Raw genomic sequence first — 23,855 nt, forward strand, 5'->3', positions numbered from 1 at the left:
AGTTGCTAGGTATTGGTTGAAAAGCCACAGCAAGAGGTTAGACCCCTGGGGAACACCACAGGTGGAAAGGAAGATAGATGATAAAAAGAACCCAAGTTGACCTGGGAGGGTCGATCAGAGAGGAAAGAGGTCAGCCAGGCCAGAGCCTGATCAGTGATGCCCAGGTTATCACGGAGACGGTTGAGCAGGATGGTATGGTTGACCGTGTCGAAGGCAGAGGAGAGATCGAGTAGGATGAGGACAGAGGGAATGCTAGAGTCAAGGTTGGAAAGCAGATCTTCACGGATGTTCAGGCAAGCAGTTTCCGTGCTTCTGCCGGATCTAAAGCCAGACTGATGGTCATGAAGACAGCCAACAGAGTCAGAATGAAGGATTAGCTGAGAGATGGCCAGCTTTTCAAGGAGTTTGAATGGAAAGACTAGTAAACTAAATGGATGAAACGGATCAACAGATTGGAGTGACCAGTTTATGTAGAGGAAAGGTCAAATGATGGAATGAATGGAAAGACTAGTAAACTAAATGATGAACCAGACGAAATGTATGAACAGACGAAGCTGACTGAATGGACAGAGTGAATAAAATGGATAGAATAAATGGCTCAGATGTGCGCTCGATCTCAGGCACCTTACTGAAAAACACCATATCACATCACCACGTTTACACTCTCTCTTATACACCACCACTCAACTAGAGCACAGCGATACTATGACACATTCCGTATAGCTGTTCTCATACTAACACACGCTACATACTCCTCATCAACCTAATCAAACACAGCTGGCTCAGCACACCCGCTAGCCTGTGCGTCTCCTCAGGCCTAACGCAGCCAGAATATCAGTATGGATATCAACCCACCAGAATGAACACATATTCCTGACCTCTAAACCACCACACATATCGCTAAGCAGCAGCAATCATGCAAGTACCACACCAGCTGCACACACATCTGGTGCACCCACGCACCTTATGACTTTCTCTCTCTCTCTCTCTCTCTCTCTCTCTCTCTCTCTCTCTCTGACTTGAACTACGGTTCCCGAGGGCGTTCATCCAACCAGCGCCTTGAGATCATACCAATGATAGATAAGGTGCTATATAAATGCAAAGTAACATAACATAACATATTTCCAAAGCGAGATCCTGAAACATCACTGGCATTAGGAGTACTTGTCCCCGGGTCCTGATATATTTGGAATCTAAAGCAGGCGTCCTCTGGGTCCTGGAGTACTGAGATTTTGCAGCCCCCATCCCTGCTGTGGTTCACCATTGACTTGTATTGGAATTAATCCTGCTCTGCTTCCTTTATTTTCTGGTTGGCTGAGTCTCAAACCTGGAACTGAAGCTCTTCAAGGGGGTCTCCTCTGTTATCTCCTGGGGTTAGTTGCTGCTTTGTCCGCCTAGGGACTTGGTCCTGTTAATCCTTTTTGGCAACTTTAGCAAACCTTTTTAAGTTCATAAAGTGACAAAAAAGGGTACTTGCTGGAGCTTTGGGATTTAACCTGGGCCGCTCCTGCATGCCTTGAGTATTACACCAACGACTGGATCTTTTAAATGTATCCTTGATTGTATACATTATATTAAATTATGTAATACATCACTCCACTCCTGTCCATTGATCTGTGTTGATTTACTGTATCTAATTTGCTTTATTGTAACCACCAATTTTTAAGAGTTAGAGACCATGTAGTTCTGATCTTATGAATCTATATTGGTACTTAATATGTGGTCGCCCTTCGGGGCATTGTTTAAAATTGGTAACCCTTTCCCTTCCTCGCTGTACTTCACTGGTTTTTTGGAGTTTCCTTGCAGATTGATCTCTAATGGTCAAGGTTGGTTCGTTTGCATATAATCCTATCATGGTAGGCTGTGGAGTTCCTCAGGGTTCTCCTTTGCCCCTGCTGCTTTTTAACATTTATCTCCATCCTGCAATGAGCATCCTTTGTAATTTACAGTTGCTGTATCACTCTTATACCGGCGATACCCATATATGTTAGTCTCTGGTTCCACCGAGGTAATTTGCCATTTAGTGGAAGGCCTTGCTTCGACAAACCTTCCGCTTTATTCCTCAGGAGGATCAGACATCGGTCGTGGGCTTGCTCATAATCTCACAAATGGATTATGTTAACACTTTGTATGTTCTTCCTTGGCAGGGTCTAGACTCTGGAATCAGCCCCCTTTGGAAATCCGCTCAGCTGATTGCTTGTGTGTTCGGGAAACAATTGGAAGCGTTCCCTTGCCTGTCTTATTCCACCTGGGCTTTAGTTGTTCTCCCAGGATGCATATGTTGCAAATGCAATCAATGAATCGCGCAGTGTCTAATGTGACTGCGTGTTGGAGAGTTGGTGACTGCAGCGTCTGTTCATGCCCCGGCACTCTGAGCCCTGAACACAGCTGAAGGAGTGTATTGTTGCTGTCTGGGGCTCCTTTTGGGTGTATGTGTATCTGAAATTTTGAGAGCAGTCTGTCTTGTGTTGAAAAATGTTCTGTATAAAATAGCACTGCCCTGTAGCGCGCCCCATAGACAGACATGTTCCTGGAGCAAACACCTACACACCCCACGGTGCATTGCCTATTTGGCTCTGAACTGTAGGTGAACTTCCATTGATGGTTCATGGGTTGGCTCTGTGCGGTTTGTGACTTGGCTGAAATGGTTAACGGTGCTGCTTATGTATACTGCTCCAGTGTATTTCAGCTAAAGCACACATTTGATATTTGTGTGTTTTTGGTTTCACTCTATATTTTTCAGCACATATTACTTTTGTGTAATCTATTAGGTCTAAAGGTACCCACGCACCAGCCTTCTTTCCTCCCTTGAGTGAAGCCTGACTGCTCTGCCACAGCTACCCATGTAGACCATTCAGTCTGTCTCTTGGTTGGAACCCGTCTTTCCCATAGGATAAATGGTTTCACACCCCGATTTTGGTCACACCCTTACAGTTTGGTGCGAAAACATAATGGGGGTTGGTGGTAACTAACAGAGGCGTTGCTAGGGGGGCTTCTAAGGGGGCTATAGCCCCTGGTCTTTTGGTTGTAGCCCCGGATAGAATCTCGGGTGCTACAACCAAAAGACTAGCTAGCCCCGAGTCCTGACAGTTCCGACATTAGCATAGCCCCGGGTTTTTTTCCAGACCTAGCAACACCCCTGGTAACTAATGTAAGGATCAACCTGTGACTTTCAATCGGCATTCCTACACCGATTTTACAGCATGGTTCAATTTTCTGAATATGTATCATCTCATAACGAAGGTGGAAGGCGGAGTGGCGGTGAGTGGCAGTCTTGCAGCAGCCAGTGTTTTTTCCAGCTCTATCCTAGAGAGGTGTGTCTCCCGCTTCACCTATTCTACAAAACCTCACTTACTCCGCGGAGCGGACGCGGAGTGGCGGTGAGTGGCAGTCTTGCAGTCATGCCAGGCAAGACGGGCCTGGCAGCACCATCACCTCAAAAGCCACAACGGTTGAACTCAGAAGACCTTACAAGCCATTCTCTAAGAAGTAAAGTCAAGTCGCTAACTAAAACCACAACCACATCACCCACACAACATCAATTCCAAACTGGTCTCCCTTTGACTTCAATGGAAACAACAGATGAACGAGAAATCCTCGCAAACCCAAACTCCAACATTCTAACAAACATAGGAAACAGAAACTGTGCTGTTAACGCTCAAATTCCCTACCAAAAAGCTATCGAGAGGTTCTGGCATATTCAACAACAAACATTTACCACCTTGCAGCGAAGCTGGCTTACCTGAGGAGGAGGTCGCAGTCCCGGGAGTGGATGGCGCTAGCTTTCCCCCGGCCGCAGTATTGGAGCTGGCCGCTAGCAGCCCGCGGGCCGGCACCCTCGGGGGTTCTGCCTCGCCCCGGTAGGGAGCCGGCGTCGCACGCTTCGGTGCCCATTTTGGTCGCGGCCACGTCTGGGACTCGGAGGCCCCCCGGAGGGGGGGACCGCCTTGGGCCCTGCGCCGGAGCCCCCGAGGGCGCTGGTGGGGCTGAGCGCTTCGATCGCCGCCGTCGCTGCTGCAGCCGCGGCTCCGCGGCCTCTTGAAGGGGAGGCGGCGTTGAGCGGGCAGGCAGCGAGTGCTGCGACGGAGTTCGAAGCAGACACGACGGGGTCGGGGGTGGACCCCAGAGAGGGCGCCCCCCACGTCAATCGGTTGAAGGAGAGAGAGGTGCGGACGCCTGGCGCCTCTGGGAAGCGGCGCCCATCGATGGCAGGACAGGAGTGCCTGAGTGGGTTGAGAGTCGAGCGTGGCTCATCAACCTCGGCGAAAGAAAGTGAAATAACAGCAGCGCCACCTATGGCTGGCCTTTTGGTATTAGCAATCGTACATAGGGAAACTCACAGCAATTCACCAGCAAACAAGACAAACCCAGAAAATAATGCGTCGGCGTTAATAAGTCCAACTGTGCGTCAAGAAATTAAGCTACCACCGCAAGAGCCAAATAACATAATTAAAAAAAAGAGACCACGAACTAGCGACGTCCCTACCAAGAAAAACTCAGTCCTAGAATTGCCGAATAACCAAGTGGAAACCATAAGATTGGCTAAATCCCTGCCTAAACAAAAACATTCTACAAAAGCTCCCCGTGCAGGCCCTAAAACAACAAGAAAGGGCGGTAAAAAACCACAACGCCCTTTGAAGCTATTATCAGACTTTTTCAACAGGCACTCCAAAGCCATCCAAGAAAAATGTAATGAGCTGACGATGCAGAAATTCTCGAGGCAGCTGATGCAATTACACCACTCAGCAAATATTGTAGATTGATTCAAGCTAAACGAAGACTCTCCATTCTTCAAACAAAAGATGGTACTTGGCCAGCTCCGGATATCAACCCAACAAAATGGCACTTCTCAGGCCAAGTGACTTCAAAAATACCACAAATTATGCAGGAAGAGCTGGGGTTTCGCAGGCTCGAAACTTGGCAGTTCTACCTACAACTAATCCTACACCAGCTTTGGAAAGCATAACCCCTGCGAAACCTCCAACTTCAGTCCCCATTTTGTGTCCACAACAAACTCTTACCAATGATCAAGAAGCGCAGAGTTGCCCTCAGACTTCCACACGAGAGCAAGTCGAAGTTGAGAGCTCTGTACCCCTCCCAACCATCTCGACATCATTAAAGCAAATTGGCTCAGCGGCAACGGGCTCCCCTCAACTCTTGATACATGACCAACCACTGATCAATGATTCAATACATCGACCAATCGACAGTACCAAGTACAAAGACCAGGCTCTGCCGATTGCACCACAGTCATTAAGTGAGCCCTTAAGCCTAATCCCACAAACGCATGAGAAAGATGGTGGAAGTCAACATTCTGTCAAATCTAAAAATAAGTTACAGTTTGAGAAAACTTTAGACTCTTTTTACTCAAACCTAGACAATTATACCAATCAAAGAAGATATTCTTCAGACTTCCCCTCCAGAAGATTATTAAACACCACCACACCACCTACACGACCATCAACACCTGGGATAGTTTAAATCAGCTGCACAGCGTGACAACTCTGCAACTGATTCACATCCAAAAAAGCTCGATACTTGCACCTTGATGTCCGCACTATCGATAGCCCTCAATCCATTTATTAAACTATATGAAACAATAGGGTACACGCTGAAAGACCATACAGCGATTCAAACTTCAATGCTGAACAAAATTACTTTTTTGGAGGGTTACATCATGGCCCTAGAATCAAAGTCTTTCGTATCTACGATCAAACCGAGCCAGGATCCGATTATGGCGCCATCTCAAAAACTGACTTCAACCACGTGCCTTACTTCCCAGGGCATTACGCAAACAAACGCAGAAAGTACTCGAAATCCTCCTTTCATTGACTTAACTGTCCCACCAACTCTTTTGATAGAAAAAACCAAGCTAACTAAAGAGGTGGAAAAAACTAACTCCCACCAACAAGAACCAGTATTAATAACACCTTCAATTTACCAATCAAACTCAACAAGCTCAAAAGCTATAGAGGCTCAAAGAGACCTTCTTACCTCATTAAAAATAAAAGGCAACGCAAAGAAAACTGGGGAGGTAAGCAGAGCTGAAAAAGAAACATTGAACGTTTCTCCTAGAGGAATAGAAGCATTTCTAAATAACAAAGACATGATGAACATTACTCAACATATCACTGATCAATCAACATTCTTAAACCAAAACTTGGAAGAAATACCTGATTCACCTATAACTTCTATACTCCTGACAGGGAATCGTAATAAAGAAACAAAGTCCAGAGAATCTCCATTCCTAACTTTAGAAGAACGAAGAACGCGACTGGCTAGGACTAACAACAAACCAATAGATCCTGTATTTGGAGAGTCCTCGATAGTTCTTAAAACTAACTATCCAAAACAAGAAACTGAAACACGAAAAAATGGTTCTAGCCGACAACCAACAAGACGACCTCATAGATCGCATAGTAATCCTCAAACTCCGTGGCCTAAAGCGCAGCAAAAGAAATCTTCAACAAGAGCCCCCACCAAGGAAGCCCAGCGACCAACCTACAAATCAAAAACCACAAAACACCACATTAAACCTTTAATACGGTGGATATTGAAACTAGAACAGATCCCTGGAAACTATGACGAAGTAATATTAAATAGAATATCGGTTATGGACTTATTCAGTTACATCCGAAACTACGACTAGTAAAGTCAGAAGACCTCCAAATTGTCGACCCGAGCCATCAGGGATCCAGGGCAATTTCACACCTATACATAGCGTCACAATCAACAAAAAACGCCCTGGAATCTGCCCTTGAAGAACTTTTAATAATGGGCTACGACCTTACCAAATCTTCGAGAGAAATCAAAACTTGCAATCACCAAGCAAATAAAGATTCCCAGGCATCAATAAAAGCAACTGAATACTCCCAGCCTTCACGCCAAAAACGACGCCAATCACTAAAGAAAACGACGATCGTTACAGTTTTGGACCAAAAACCAAACCAGACTGCATCAATCAACAAATTACAACCCAAGGGGTCAGCTAAAGATCTTGGAAAACTAATCCCAGCGTATAAGGAGCTGTCTGATAGACGGACGCTCCCAAAAGAAGGTCAAAAACGTCAAAGGACAGTTCAGAATGAGCCCTATCCTGTTACAGCAAACCCATCTTTAAACTCATCTTTACATTCTCTTTGGTCATGGTTACCAAAGGCTTTAAAGCTAAACCAACAAAAATAGCCACCCGAGAATACGACCAACAGCAACACAATAGACTGTCTAAATTCAAACGCCCAAGACCAAATAAAATTGTGCTCGTGGAACACCCGAGGTTTCCTTCATCTAACATCAGGACCCTCAAACCTAATAAACTACGACATCATCTGTTTACAAGAGACATGGCTTCTACATCCTCCAGTACTTGATGGCTATGAAACCCACACAGTGTTAGCCAAGAAAGGTTCTTTAGGCCGCCCAACGGCTGGTCTCCTGATCGCGATTCGTAGCGGACGAGGCCTTGTAAACTCGCAAAAGCTAAAAGAAAATCATTTCATGCTGATGGTAATGCTAAATTGGATTACTAAAAAAAGAGGATCGCCTAAAACCTTGACAATGACACTCATAATTGTGACCATCTACTGGAACCCAGCCACTATTGAAAGTTCAAGATTTATCAACATAATAGAACAAGAGTTGGACCTAATGAAGTATAGATCTTTTGACAACTTGGACCTAGCCTTTCCTGATCCTAATAGACTTCCAACTTGGGAAAGAGCAAATTCAACTTCCACAATTGACTATATCTTTGTATCTCGCTCCCTACTACCTCATATTAACTCCTTTAAAGTAATCAAAACAAAGGAAAGTGATCACAATCTTCTTGAAACTACTTGGTCCACAACCTTATCGGCAAACAACACAATGACTTCAGATATAGAAGTCTCTATGCAAGGAACAAGACTCAGAATAACGGAAAAGGCTATAACCACTATTACAGCCAAATATAAAGACCACAACAACCAACTGCCTAGGATAGACGTGGATTATTTACCGTTATTAACCACCTTTAGAGTTCCTAAAAAAAAAAATAAGACATCAACACTAGATCAAAGACATACCTACGATAAAGTAGTAATGGAAAAAAAGAGAGAATTGAGGAGAATAAAAAGGCAAGCAAAGAGATTCGAGCCCTCAGCCGCACCGGAGATCATCAAAGCGGCTGTTAAAAATTACAAATCATGGTTAAAAAGTCACCGTCATAAGTTGTATCAACAAGACGCGGAAAACATTCTTACGGCCATCTCCAGAAACAATGCCAGAGACTTTTGGACCCTACTCCATTCAACTGCACCAGGAGATCGGCCATGTCAAATAAGCGGAATCGGCCAACTGGCCTGGGAAAACCACTTCCAAACTCTTTAGTCCAATTACCAAATTTCCTCTGATGGAATCTAATGATACCCCCTGGATCATCGTGGACAACATTGAGGACATTATAGCTTTAATTAAAAAGTTAAAACCATCACGTGCGCCCGGTCCTGATGGCATTATGAATTTTGACTTGAAATCCCACCCAGAGACCTGGGCTCCCCTCTTGAGCCAAATATTTAAACGCTGCACAGCCACAAAATCCATTCCGCCCTCATGGACATGTGCAAACGTGGTCCCTATCTATAAAAAAGGAGATAGGTTAGACCCAGCGAACTATCGTCCGATCGCCCTCCTCGATCCGATAGGCAAGATGTTTGGGTCTCTGCTGTTAAAACATTTCACTACCTGGGCCAATGATTCCCCGTGTCACGACAAGTTCCAAACTGGCTTTAAAAAGAATCTGGGGACAAACGCCAACATTTTGATATTGAGTGCCCTTAAAAGCAAAATCTTGGAGGGTCGCCCACGCCTATACATTACCTTTGTCGATCTCACACAGGCTTTTGATAAAGTAGATCGAGAAAGACTGTGGAGAAAGCTGGCCGCATGGAAATGTCCATTAGACGTACTCAACCCAATCAAAGCTCTTTATTCAAACACCACCATGAGGGTCCGCCTAAATAAGCAAGGCACATTAACAGAAGCAATAGCAACTAACAGAGGTGTTAAACAGGGTTGTCCATTGGCTCCGGCTTTGTTTTGGTCCTATTTAGGCGACTTCCAAGAAACTGAAACAAAGATTCGAGCTTTCCCTCCTAAACTCGGGGGAGAACAAATTAGTCGCCTACTTTACGCTGATGACCTAATCTTGCTGGACAACACCCCTATTGGTCTTCAACGCCAGCTAGCAAATCTTAAACTTTACATGATGTCAAATAACTTGGAAATTAACGAATCCAAAACAAAAATGATGGTAATAGAGAAATTCCCTAAAAAGAAATCCACACCGAACTTGAAACTAGACACAACCACCATCGAGAAAGTCACTAACTTTAAATACTTGGGAGTTATTGTAGACAGCTCGTACAAGGAAAAAGCTATGCAAGAGCACCTACGAGCAAAAACGACCAAGCTAGCCACACAAGGAAAGGCAATTGATACCAAATACGGCAGATTCTCAATTAGACCTGCAAGAGATTTTTATAAAGGGAAAGTTATTCCATCTTTGACATATGGCGCCGAAGCAATGCCGAATCTTCCAGACGACTTATGGCCAAAACTAGGAGCAAATTTCTGGCGCCCAATCTTGGGCCTCCCGAAAACAACTCCGATATCAGTAATCAGACGTGAACTAACCCTCTCCTTGCTAAAATCAACTGTGGATTGTAATAGTGTCATGCTCTATCGGAAATGCAGACAGAAAGATACGCCCCACACCTATCAGTTGATAAGTGAAGAAATCCGGATAGGAACTTGTCATATGCTCACTCGATGGGAAACTAAAGTTTTGAACATCTTAGACTCAGTTGCCTGTAATACAGAAGATCTCATCGCCAATCCAGTTCGAGTTATTAAGAAAATCAAAGAACTCGACTGGATCAACACCAACGACCTTGCTTCCAAGTACAAACTCAGCAGCCACCTCCCTTCTTTCTCGAAGAAACTTGACTCCATCCAACCATTCCTGAAACTATTTCCAAATAGAGCGGCTCGAAATTACTTCTTAAAAATCAGACAATCTCCTGGAAACTAACGAAATACTGGCGAATAGACAACATTCCTTGTCAAGCGGCTGCCGTTTCTGCAAGTCCACTAGGGACACGGAAACTATACGCCACTTACTTTTGAACTGTCCATCGACGACAGAAATTCGTGATAGATACTTGACAGACATTTTTACAAACTTTACTCTTCAAAATGAAGAAACGTGTTGGAACAAACTGCTTGATGGAGATAAACAGGCATGGCAGTTGGCCACTGTAAACATTATGAAATACATCCTCAACGTGCTTATTCCAACACAGACTGAATGAAAAAAGATTGCATGAAAAAAAAAAAAAAAAGTTTCACTGGTTCTACACCTTGTCTGGCAAAGCAATACAGAATAGCAAGATCTTTAGGAGTTAGCAATGACTTTATCTCTTCTTCACTTTCTCACTTGTGTAACCTCTTCAACTGCTTTTCGAAATTTTGTTAAAAAATCTAAGATGATTATATACAAATAAAAAAATTTTAAAAAATCCTGTTTTTACCACTAAACTCGAATACCTTCCTAGGCTACCACTGCCGTTTCGGCAGTCTCCCTCAGTTCAATAATTAGTCATTGAAAGAAAAAGGTGAGAATTTTCTGCGCTACTTTCCTAGCGTGTGTTTAGCGATCCATGGGGAAGGTGACGTTTTCAGCAAACCGCCAGCTTAACAGCCTTGCGTGCTTCCAGAAAATGTCTGATGGTGACCTTCTCGTGCTTATGAGGGGTTAATTCACAGTTTGTGGTCACGCCTGGTTGCAGCAGCAAAGGTGTTTTCTATAATTGGAGACTTTACCTCCTTTATTTGCTATGTTCATGGATCTAGTTTCTCAGTCATGACCGATTATTGTATTTTTTGTTTTTATTTGTGTTTAAGGTTTTGTTTTTAAGGTAACCGTTATCATATGCAAATGTACCCACTCTCGCATCACTTTTAGGGCCGTGTGGTGGCCCCCTTTATATGTAATGCAGTCGGCCAATAGCAGAGAAATGTCACATGTGCCGCTGCTTTGAAAAGTAGCCCCGTGTACTTGTTCTGATCGCACACAGTGGCAGTGCACACGCTAACGTGGAAAATGATCTCCTTCTGTACCTAGCTGTGCTTCCATTGCCGCAAGCCGGGCCATGGGCTGGCCGACTGCAAAGAGGCTCAGAGGAGTCAGGAGATGGGGGCCGGCATCTGCTACCGGTGTGGTTCGACGGAGCACGACATCAACAAGTGCAGAGCTAAAGTAGACCCAGCCCTTGGTAAGTGCCAAAATCGGCTTGCCGAGTTTCTTACCACGTGGGTTCTCTTTGCTGCGCGCCATCTTAGCAGGGAAGCATGCATTGTGAATCCCAGCGCCAGCTAGAAGTCTACTGACCATGCGCGACCAGTCTAACGGTTCACCTTCAGCTCGAGCACATAAATACAGTGGTAAATGGGTAACACATATAGTTGCGCCATTTAGCAACTACTGTATCCCATGGACACAAATATTCTTAATGATATTGTAATGTTTCACAAAAAGGATTGACTGTTTTAATTTAAATAATTTCAGGCCATTGCCTTGTTTGCAATTGCCATTGATAAAGAATACACGAGCATCTCTTTTAACCACCTTACTGCTGCGAAGTCTCGGCAGTGCATAGCTGCCCTTTGAGCAGGTGCTGCTAGGGGAGTTGCAGTGGGTGCCCATGTCCTCCGCAGTTAAGCGGTCATGAATGGCTCAGACATGAGATCACTGGATCTGTGACATGCTAGATTAAAATCGGTTCAGCCAGTAAAAGCACGTGTTAAAGACGGGTTTAATGCAAAGGAGTCCGGTTACATAAAACATGCATACATCTTCATTTTTCTTTCTTTCTATAGGAGAGTTTCCTTTTGCAAAATGTTTTATTTGTGGGGAGATGGGCCACCTATCCAGGTCCTGCCCTGATAATCCTAAAGGCCTTTATGGGGCAGGTGAGTATTGAATTCCTTCTGCTTTTTAAATTTGGCATACAAACTGCAACATGTTTGCCGTGGCTTAAGTGATGTGTATTCCTGCCTTCTGGGCACTGTGTACAAGGCACCCCGTAATGTGTATAAAGGCTGTTTCCACCTTGAAATATCCGGACTATTCCAGAATAGCTGCCACTTGATTAACCATATGTGGTGCAGTTCTACTAAGATGTCAAGAATACACTTACACGCTGTAGTTTTATAAAAAAAAGAATGGTTATAAACACTAAGATATGACTAGAATTTTAGGTAAGTAAACATATTCAAATATATACAATAAGACATTGGTTGAGCATTACTCAATTCACTGGTAGACTTTAGATGGTAAACAGGTAAGTAATGTGGGGAAGCCTCCTAGAGGCTCACACCAAAAATAATACAACCCACTTGGGGGGAGGGGGCAATACACCTCTTGCAAGGATATCTTTATTTCCAGACAAAAGGAAAAAGCGCCAACACAAGTGTTGCTGTGTAACGTTCTACCAAAATCTGCATAAGCAGTACATGAAGAAGGTACATGGCATCATCAGTGACATCATCACATACAATAGAAACCTGCGCTGCTGGTTGGTGGGGCCCAACACATAGGCTGCCTGCTCCATAGGGGATGCCGGGCCATTGGTCTCAGCCCCGCCGTCCATCTTCCTCCATGTGGGCGATGTTGCAGTCCTCAGCAGACGGCCAAGTGCTAATTATATTACTAAGAAAAGCACATCTATTTCTATGTAACAGTGCACCTGATACGAACAGACGGGGCCCAGGGGAAAAGCTGAGGTCCTACTAACTCGCATACTTCTGCTTCCAGGCAGGCTGGAATTTCTCCAAGGTCTCCCACCCTCGTTCCGGGCTATAAGTCCATCCCTCCCTCCACGTCGCAGCACAAATCACATGCCCTAGACTTGAAGGCAGGAAAGCCCTGCTTTCTGATCTTTTGATCGATCAGGGGGTCCAGCAGGTTTATGGCGGTGGTCTGGGGTTATCTGGTACATTGGAATTTAGGAGTCCTAAAGCCAGGGCATTTGAGTGCTATAATTTAGGATTGGGACTAGAGGGGGTTGGAGGTCTGTGCGCTCCTTCTCATGGGATTGCACTGTTTAAAGGCAATCTTCCCTCCTGCGATGGCCTTGCATGGCACATTTTTCCCAGGGCGCGAAGGTTGGCAACAATTTAAGACAATTAAACGTTTTAAGGATCTGTGTAGCTCTGGGCTTTCTCATCAGTGTTTGGTATACAGCCTATTCCTTTGCTCATGTTTGCAGCCTAGGCCGGGGGTGCTGACTGCCGTGCCACATTTAAGCTTTGTGCCACAATGTGGCTGCTAGTAACTAAGATGACTGCTATTCCTACATGTACACTACACCTACAAATGTACAAGGATTGTGTAGATGCCTGTAAGGGCACCCTCGTCCCCACCTGGTCTCTTAAATTACAGATGACAGATTACAGGTGACAGCCTTTGCCTTATTCTAAAGTGCCTGTGGGTGCAGGAAGATTGTGTCCCCTTCCCAACAGTAGTCAGAGTCAATGTTTAGTATAAAGAGGGTTCAGGGAGGTCGGATAGACCCCCCCCCCTTATGGATTGTAGCCTACAGGACTGATATCCTTAGGCCTGATGGAGCACTATTGGGTTGCCCACCCCAAAGTGTCTCAAGAAGCTCAGGAGGATTATAGATCAACACAGCAGGCACCCAGTTAAGCACCTAGGATCAGGACAGTACCTTTTCTGATGAAGAACGACAATGTCACTGCGGGTCCCCAAGGTGAGGCGACAGCAGCTCCTGTTCAGATTCTTGGCCTAGAGGCTGAAGAAAGAACATTCGGCGGGAGCCGACGGTCGGCTTCTTCGGATGGGACGCCCAGCAGATTATCTTCATGATACTGGCGTGTTGGGACTCGGCACAGCCCTCCATTTCCTGGTCCCTGACTTCGAAGAGATGTCTGGGAGATGGAGTCACTGTAGGCCCAGAAGGATGCCAACAAGGTTCCAGCCGAAACCATGCTTCAGGAGACGATAAAAAGCATAATGGTCCAGGTCCCAGGGTATTGGGAGATTGCAGCCCAGGGTTGTTGCAGCTCTTCGAGGGATGGCTCAAAATGCAGTTTGCCTCGAGGCTGGATAAGCCCACCAGTCCAAGGGAGGAAGTCTTCCGTCTGATCTGGATCTTCCCCGTCAGCAGAAGAGGAGGTTGGAGCAGCAACGGTTACTCAGCAGTCATTTGACGGTCTCTGGACATGGCTGCAGACGTTCTTCTTTCCGTTCGTTGACTCTGCTTTTCTGCTCCAGGACCCTCGCCGTTTATGCAGGAAAACCGTTGGGATTCACCAATCACAATTCAGGCCTTTGTGCAAATCTGGGGGCGACTTGTCCAAAAGGACAGCCAGCCTCCCAGTTTGAATGGGATTCAGGCAGACACACTACAGGACAGAGACCAGGGGAGTTTGTCACCTCCCCAACTTCTGTCCTTTCAGGCACACAAAGAGCCTTGGCAGGCTTTTGCAAGGAGCCCCGCCAAAGACAAAAGACCTAACGGGACCTCTACCACCCAAGTAAGTAGAAGAATGCTAAAGAAAGGACAAGTCATCAAGAGTTGGCAAAAAAAGTACAGCCTCCATGTTAGGTCAATGATGACCCATGTGTCCCTTCCCTCAGCTGCACTAGCGGACTGCATGTAAAGCTGGAAGAATCCACTGCCACTAGCCGCTCAGATTAACTTGTCAGTGTAAACTAAGTTACAGGGGAAGTAGAAAGGGGGGTTAAATTGTGTCTCCTCAGCACTCCACATAAGGTGGGGTCTGCTGATTCCACAATATTTAAGTCTGGTAGGATAAAATGTATCCCCCTGTACTTGGTAACATTTCTTATCACAAGGACAATAAAAAGGGCAGCCCAAGGAGCTCACAGCAACACTGCACAGAAAGTGCTGTGCTGCAATATTAAAATGCAGATGCCTTAAAAGTTGGAGGAAAGCATCACTCCAAAAAGATACAACCAAAAGGATTGAAAAAGGTTCCCAGAGGTAGATTAAAAGACACTCAGAACTGTTAAAAATCCAAGGGTCTAGCAAAAAGTACTGGGGGACTCGGAAGTGGAGAGAATTATACCCAAAAAGGAAATTCTACTAACATACATTAGTTAGGTGGGCACTATATCCCTTAGTAGTGAGAAAACCAGCATAACCCGTGTGAATTAACTGGTGCACTATAACTCTGGGATTATAAAAAGTGAAGCCGACCCTCCTGGTTAAATTATAACTAATGGTCTGGGCTATGTATTCCTGAGACTGCAAGGAAGTGGTTAAGCACTATATCCTTGAGACTGTGTTGATGATTCAAATAGTGGATGGGTGCTATGTTCTAGTGAAGGAGATATCGGAGCAGTTGCTAGGTGCTTTTTTCCTGCGACTGTGAATTTGAGGGAGATCAGTGCCCATGCAAAACCTCCCACTGTACAATTTAATCTATCCTAATCACTTTTGCTTAGATTGCTCCTAAAGAGGGGCATCTTGTTTAGTTGTAGGCATTTACCTAGCGAACCTGAGGCAGACTAGTATGCTTATTAGAGTGAGGACCATGAGATCTTATACTTTGTCCCCTTTCACAGATCTTGACCGCAGAATAGACTAATTACATGAGAGGCTTCCAAAACCATTATTCTGAATGCAGCGGTTTAAGGTTTAGGAAGGCCTACCAAAAGGGTACCCTAGCACCATATGCTTACAATATTCCCTAATGGGCACATTTTAGTCATCCTGGATAATTGTGTATACATTTATCCCAACCACTCCTTGTCTATTACGATCCATGCTTTTTGAGTTGCATGTTTTTTTCAGTCCGCCACAACCTTTATTTGATGTATGTTTGTTTGCAACAATAGGAGTGGCTGGTCCAATCAATGATGTGCAAAATAGACATTTATAACCTATGTGTCAAGGACCAAGGGTCCAAGAACACATGAGTACCAGAGACAAGCGATGGGTCAGTTTTGTACATACATGCCTTTCACTTTAAAATGTTTACCATTTTCTGGCATGAACAAGGGAATGGCCTTTTAAGCTCTGACAACCTGTTATGATGGCCATTTCAAGGTTTGTAAACGCATCTGTGGTCTGTTGTGGGCCTCCATTCCTGTACTGGACCTGGAATGTGTGTCACACATGCTTCTGAGTGTCCATAAGGGCACATCAGCACCGCCCAGCCCTTTGCCCAATTACTTGGTACTAGTGCTCACAAAGAGGTCAATGGATGCGCACAGCAACATGGAACAGTCCTGCATTTTGTCAACAAATGTTGCCTTCAGTACCTAAATTTGCATTACATAGACTTGAAAACTCAGTTTATTATATCAATGCAACTTCCACAGATGTTGACTGCTTGTCAGCAATGTTCCTCCACTTTGCCCGTAGAAATATTTATTAGCCTAAATGGTAATAGGTCTTAAAAGAAAATAAATGTCTTTGTACCCATGTCTGAATAGCTGTGTCTCTCTACAGATGTGTCCTGGATGCCCTTCTGTTTAAAAACTGCTACTGTTTCTTCCTTTTCCCTGAATAGGGGGTTCTTGTAGGAGTTGTGGATCTGTGGAACACTTTCAGAGGGATTGTCCAGAGCAGCAAAACTCAGGTAAATCTGCTATAAGACCCCATTATTGTTCACTTCCAACATTATGGATTAAGTATGCCCACATGGACATGTACACATCAAGGTCAAGAGTGTGCTCTCTTATCGGATCTAGAATTGGACACATGCATTTTAAACCAGCTACAGTTAACTATTTCCATCAGAATGACATTGCACCTCATTCACTCCTTAGGACGATCTGTGAAACTAGCACTCTTTTCCACCCCTCTGCCTACATTTCCTCCCCCCTTTTTTTACCCTTCCCTCCCCCCTCTTTTTTTTCTACCTCACTTGTGCCTCTTCCAGTAGATTGACATGTATGTAGCAAGCTCAAAGACCACTTGCCGGGGGTAGGTGATGTATGTCAAAGGGCTACCTGAGCCCACTATCGTGCATACCTCTCAACCTGTTGACTATTCAAGTGGGCGAGTGATCTCATTAAAGTCAATAGAATGTATTTGGTTTGTTTTTTTCAATCCCCCCTTCACTCACTCACTCTCTCCTTTCCTACCAACCACCTTCATTCCCTCATTCCTCTTGCATTGTCTGTTCTTTCCTTCTGATCTGTCTGTCAATCCCTGCCGTTCTTGATTTTCCCCCACCGGCATTCTTCCATTTGTCGTCCTTTTTTCTTTCCTATCTCTCCTGCTCTCTCCCTCCACTTGCACAGACCTCTTTCGTTCCTTGATATTCTTTTATTTGGCACTTTCCCCTTCCCATACTGTCTCCTCTTTCTCTCCTTTGCATTTTCTCTCTCCTTTTGTCATCTCTCTACTCACTCTCTCCCCTATTTGGTCTCTTGCCCTCATCCGAGATCTGTTTTCTTACTTCTCATCCTTTTCTGGCTCCCCTCTTTCTATTCCCCTGTTCCTTCAATTCTTTGCCTCCTATGTTTGTCTTTTCCTTCATTGGGCGTATAGAAGCCCAGTGCATTCATCCCTCCCACTATTGACAAAAGAAAATGTCAAAATCTGAGGTTCCCTCCTCTGGGGTCTTATCACACTAAGGATGTGAAAGGAATTCTGAGTGAAAGGCACAACACAGTTGGAAAGCCACTGATTTAACCTCTGATAACAGAGGGGTCACCATCCTACATTGGTTAACATGAACCGATTTCTCTAATGCAAAACTCCAGAAAATAACATCCTTGGGGAAATATGCCAGAGACACCACCCCGCCCACACTAAAGGCCCCATAAAGATCCCTTGTCACAGTAGAACTGCTGACTGTCAAATACTGACTAGTTGGCACCTCCCCTTGCCCAACTTACTGCAGATAATGGATAAGGGGAAAGCTTCCATATTGATATTGTCTGATCTCTCCATAGCCTTAGTAGATTGAGTTAGTGTGAGAAATTCAACCATCCGCACAGGGAGTGTGCACTCTCACGGGCTTTTTGTTGTTGTTGTTGAAGTTTTGGAATGAAAAGGAATGATGGGAGATCAACCTCAGAAAATGTGTTGGGGTAATCTGTACACATTTTCCTCGGCTCACTGCACAACAAACACATAGTCATGTGTACTCTGGGAGAGCGGGGGGGTGAGAGTGGGGTGCACAGCATACAGGCGCATTCCTCCCAGTCACATTTAGCTGGAATGTGATAGCCACAGGTACATCAAAGCATCTCTGAAGGGGGGGAAAAGCAACACCTTCCTCCGGCCATGGCCAGCCTAATAAAAATTTCAAAGGCTCCATGGATCTGCCTTGTTCTATTGTCAAAGTTCTGTGTGGTGGTGGCGCATACTGATGAGAGTTAAATGAAAACAGGCCTGCGAAGGGGCCTGGTCACAGAACTAACACAAGGGACAGGAAACATCAACCCCTCTCTGATATGCAATATGTCAACTTGAAACTTGCTCCCACCCCTCTGTATGAAGGGCAGTGAATGTCATGTCTGGGACAACGGTTTACAGTAGGCAAACCCTTCAGGGAACCCCATTTGATGGAGACAGTCTGTTCTCGCCACAAACTTCAAGGGAAACCTACGCTTTGATCAGGAGTCACAGAGAGCACAATTAACCAGAGAGACACTTTGATCCACAACAGACAGGAAGATGGGTGGGACTTAGTAGTACATGTTGTCAGCCCCTACCTTTCCTGTTGCAAAGCACCCTTGTTATGATCTCACGCATAACAGAAGATTGTTGGGGGACCCAGGATTGGTTCATACGCCTACCTTAATCACTGGGGGCCATTTGGCTTTAAAAGGGGGCTGATCATCTGATGACTTCGAAAGGAGTAAGAAAGACTCATTTGGACCCTGTGTGCAAGTGCAGTCTGCCTTACAGCTTCCGCCCATTAAAGGAAGGCCAGGATTTCCAAGAGGGAAGCAAGAGCCCTCCCTTAACATCTCCCAGGGAACAGAGGGGGAAACTGAACTCGGTGGACCCGTCCAGCAGCTCCAGAACCGGTACCCGGCCAGCCTGCTAGGTTCTACCAGCAAGCTTCCTAGGTGGGAAGTGCCAGAGAGTTTCTGACCTAAGGACAAGGCTGTTGCCTCCTTGGCTTTGGGCTGTCAGCCTTAAAGGGCGACACATGCTCAGCAAAGAAGCTAGGAGGAGTGCACCAACAAGCATCAACGAGCACCCACTTTTAAGGATGTTTTGAGGCAGTTGACCCCTCGAACCGCGACCGGCTGCACCACTGACTGTTGGCACGCTGCAGTCTCTAAAGCCATTTGACGCCTCGACCAGCTTTCCTGATCCGCCAACAAGCACAGAGACAACGGTTGTTGACCCCGATCTGCTTTGTAGGCCAGCCTGCCGAACTGCCTGCCGCCTGATACCTGCAGCTGTCTCCCGTCTTGAACTCTGTCGCTGGAGCTACAAAGCATCCTGGAACCAACTCTATGCTGTCGGGCATCACAATCATCTCAAGCACCAGGTACATTGTGGTTCTGTCCACCTGGTCCTTCTCCGAAGGCCCCTAGTGATATTTACTACCCCCTTGCGCCCTTGGTGCTAAAACCAAAACCGTGAACAGTTAAGACTGATTGCTTTACCGACTACCCACCTGTCAGTATCCAGAGTGCATACCTTTCCTTTGTGAAACTGTCGGTCCTCTGTGTTCCTTTACAGAGTGGGTTGTATTTTGTAGTGTGTTAGAACTGTCTGTTATAATAAAGTCGATATTTGTATACAACCTTGACTGGACAGTCCCTTTTATCATTGGGTAATAGTATTTCCGCTGTGTTGCAACTAACAAACGATCTACGACCTTGCAGAGATAAGCCTGCCTTTCCGTCCATGATACCAAAATTGGACAAGGAGGTTTATAATTGACTTGTATTTCCAATCTGTTCGGATGCCTTCTGGTATACTAGAGGTGTGGGGCTGATTGATGGTTTAGAAACCAATATTCATCCCTGGACCGCTGGTGCCCCGGAAGTTGATTCGTCGCAGTTAGTCAGTGGTGATTTCGGAGGCAGCAGTAGAATTAATTGGATCATTCCTGGGCAACAGCCCTCAAATTAGCACTGACACTCTAGCATCTAAAGTGACCTGTGCCATCCATAGGGACCCCCCAATGTCTTTTGCCCGTTGCCCTTAATTGTTAATCTCTATGTACAACATTTTAATTAACTGTTCTTTAGGGATGGTTTAGAGAATGTTTGGAGAAGTGTGGGATGTTTTTACCCATGCATCCAAGCCCTACAATAAAACTGTGCAGTACTGGCATGGAAAACATCATGATGGCCAGAACTCCCCAGAGAGTGCACAGGGAAAACATGAAGAATAGGCTGCCACCCATTTTTGCCTATGTTGTGAGCACAGGAGGGCACTGCCTAAAACCACCATTGGGCTACACACACAGTAGCCTGAAACCATTGGGAATGGCAATGCTGATTGCCAAAAAAGCAACTCAGAACTGTGGGGAATTCATTTTCTTAATCCCAAAAATGGTTGCATTACCAGTACTCACCACTATCAGAAAGCAGGCGTTTTAAAACCACCAGACTTTTGTGTAAAACTGCACAAATGAAACAAAACCAGACCAAGGAAAGACTTGCTAAGAGGTGGAAGAATGTAAAACCATATTCTGAAATGACTTGAAGGAAGTAATTATTTAATGTATAGGTACAAATTGTCAGTTTGATTTGAATGTAGAAAACTGGGAACAAAAAGTGACATTTAGCTGAGACCTGGCTTAGTGAAACTGGATTCTGCCTGACAACTACCCCCGACAGGAGAAACCTGATCAGCCACTCTTCCCAGGCCTAGCTGCATCCTGCTTCCCCTTGCCAAAAGGAGTGTCACTTCTCTGATTAGATTAGGGGTGGAGCACCTGGGAACTGGAAGGAACAGAACAATGCAACTCCCTTGACTCAGGCAAATGTTATATTGGGGGCGTTGTAAAGTGGCTTCCTCTTAGGGGAAACTGGGAGCGGCAGTGCCTCTGCTAGCAGCTGAGCTTGGGGGAAGTGGATAAACCAGTTATTCCACCCTGTGATGTGGGAAGCCACACCCCTTTTTGACCAGGGCATAATTTTAAAAAGATAGATAACTCATAGTGCAGACTTGTCAGAATTATATAAGTAATATCATTATTTTTGTGATTTTTCTGTGAACATTTTGAGAGGCGTTAGGACCCTGTGGTGTATTCTGGGGGGTTGCTAGCGGAAAATAGGGTCTCACTCCAAATGTCTGCATGTTAAAAATCTGACACTTCATCAATTAATGTCCATACTCCTTGCGCACATGTGTGTAATTTTGGGTAAATGTCTGATATTGCAAAACCAGTTAAAAAGCGCAAAATGTTGTCATTTTTGAATGCAAGCCCCCAGGAAGATCAGAGTCGGACAAGCATGGACCATAAGGAATATATAATGTGTACATGTAATTTCAACAAATTGTATATCTGGGAAAGATGTATTTGATCCAAATATAGATTTGTGGGCAAACTGACCAGGGGAGGATCCTCTGACCCATAAACAGACCTCATCATGGTGACAATCCATTTCCTTCCCCCAATCATGGGAGAGGGGAGAATTGGGCCAATGACAAGTAGAGAGGGGCAGGCTTAGCTAGGCCCAGGCACACACCCACTTTCCAAAACACATAAAAAGATACTGCTGGGACAGGTAGGGAGATTCAATTCCATTTGCTGCGTAGCATGCTGACCGACGACTTCACATCCAGAGATCCAGAGTGACCCAGACCGCTGTGAGCAGAACCAGAGAGCTGACCCATATCACTGTGACGAGGCCTATTTCAAATTTATATTGTGAGTACCTAGCAGAACTGTGCAGAACCAATCTTCGTTAAAATAATCTAATCCAAACTATTTTAACCTAAGTAGAACAGCCTCCTAGAAATCGTGTTATCTGTCATTTGTAAAGCTGCACAACTGTCACCTGTCAATTCTGCAGCTGCAAGCTGTCACCTGTCATTTTGAGTTTACTTTAAATCCGAAAAACTACCTTTATTTAATCGGCCGTATCTCTGGAACCGTTTGGGCTAGGAACGAAATTCAACTTTCCTCTAAAAGCATAGAATCTAAGCTTTCCAAAGAACCTAGAACCGACTTCCTACTTTTTCCGCAATCACGATTCACGCACTCGCGAAATTTACCACGATTTGCGATTTTGGCTCAATTTCTCCACTTGTCAAAATAGCAGCTCCATTCAAGAAATGGTCGAACTTCTCACCTTGATAGGGTCATCCAATGGAGATCTTTGTTACAGCCTGGGCACTGTTAAGAACAAACTGCAGAGGCACTACTGGGCGATCTCTTCAGAACAGGTGGGGGAACTACAGTTTGTATGTTGAATACAGTACATTTCTCACTAAAAGAGAGGTGATCCAGAAGTATGTCTACATCTTGCCAACGCAGGTTAACTTACATATGTTTTAGGTTAAACCAAATTCTGACTTTGGAAAGGACGTGCAAATAGGGGCCCGGTATGGCCGACCTGAGCTGTAGATTTTGTAAGAACTCAGCTACTAAGGAAACCATAAAGCATCTGGTGGCCGATTGCCCCGCTCTGCAAACAGAAAGGGATAATCACTTGGGGATAAAAATAGTCAGTGTATTTGTGTGGTCGACTGGCCAAGGACAGACCCGGATACTTTTCTTGATCATATACATAGAAAAATAACAGTTATGATGAAGCACACTGACCAACTTGTTTTAAGTGATTTGTATGAATATTTTAGTATTTGTTTTGTATGAGAATGCTAACTTGATCTCTTTTTCTCTTTCATCATGCTTTTATATTAAGTGAAAGGTTTATACGTTTGTCTGAACCATTTCAATAAAACAAATTTAAAAAAATTACACTATAGTAGAACTCAGAAGTCTGGTTGCCGTTAGGTTCCTGGGTTTTCCACCAAAGCCTCCTAGGGCAATGTTTCTTCATATTTTAAGGAAATCTATATAGGTAGCGCCCGATGATAGCTCTTTAATTTAAATAATAGTTGTGACTAGCTATTCTCAAGCTGCGTCAGGAAGAGCAAGAAGGAAGGAGGTGTTTTGTGTGAGGGTAACATTGGAACTTTCTTCTAGATATATGCCTCTAGATTCTGGTCCATATTCCTTTGCAGAATCAAAACCACATTCTTTTGATTTGTGACATGTTCCTCGTGGTCTTGTGACAGCACTTAGCTGCCCTTGTTTTTGTAAGTGCAATGTAAGCACGCATGTATGCTATGATATTTGTATTGCACCTACTTTTATGGCTTCGAAGCACTGGGTGGTGGAAAGCCCTCAGGAAGTCCCTAGTCTGTACACACATGAAAATAGAGCATTATGTTGCATGCAAATAATCATTAGACTTATTCATTTACTAGCAGAGATGACTAGTCAAAAACCTTTCCAAAATCATGCAAAGCCTCGTGTTCAGGGGCAAAGATGACTGCTATGCCCATCCCTACTAATAAGGGGTGTATTGGCCACTTTTAGTCCCAAAAGAAAAAAATAAAATAGGCAAATACTCCCAAAAAATACAAATGGGGAGTAATAATATTCCCGACACATAGGACCTTGTGTCCCTACTTTCACCCAAACACCTCCATGGATATGCTTGGGCCAGTAGTGCATGTAGTACCAGATGAAGAAACTATTTTTAACCTTTCTTTATCTTTAAATGTGCATGACTAACAAGGTGCAAAGAAATAATGATTACAAAAACATTTCAGTTTTCCAATTTCTTAAATTTTTACTCACCAAAAAATAATTACTCCCAACTTAAA

General features: G+C 44.6%; 1 protein-coding gene across 1 annotated transcript in view; it reads left to right on the plus strand.

The window, feature by feature from the left end:
* The window catches only part of ZCCHC9 (zinc finger CCHC-type containing 9), a 141,816-nt gene that overhangs the window by 89,621 nt on the left and 28,340 nt on the right, over positions 1-23,855 (plus strand). The window contains exons 3-5 of the mRNA XM_069627557.1: positions 11,162-11,312; positions 11,917-12,009; positions 16,600-16,668. Of these exons, the coding sequence (XP_069483658.1) occupies positions 11,162-11,312; positions 11,917-12,009; positions 16,600-16,668 (313 nt within the window). The remainder of the gene's footprint in view (positions 1-11,161; positions 11,313-11,916; positions 12,010-16,599; positions 16,669-23,855) is intronic.

This window comes from Ambystoma mexicanum, chromosome 6p, assembly GCF_040938575.1.
Source record: "Ambystoma mexicanum isolate Mex_15411 chromosome 6p, UKY_AmexF1_1, whole genome shotgun sequence".
Lineage (NCBI taxonomy): Eukaryota > Metazoa > Chordata > Amphibia > Caudata > Ambystomatidae > Ambystoma > Ambystoma mexicanum.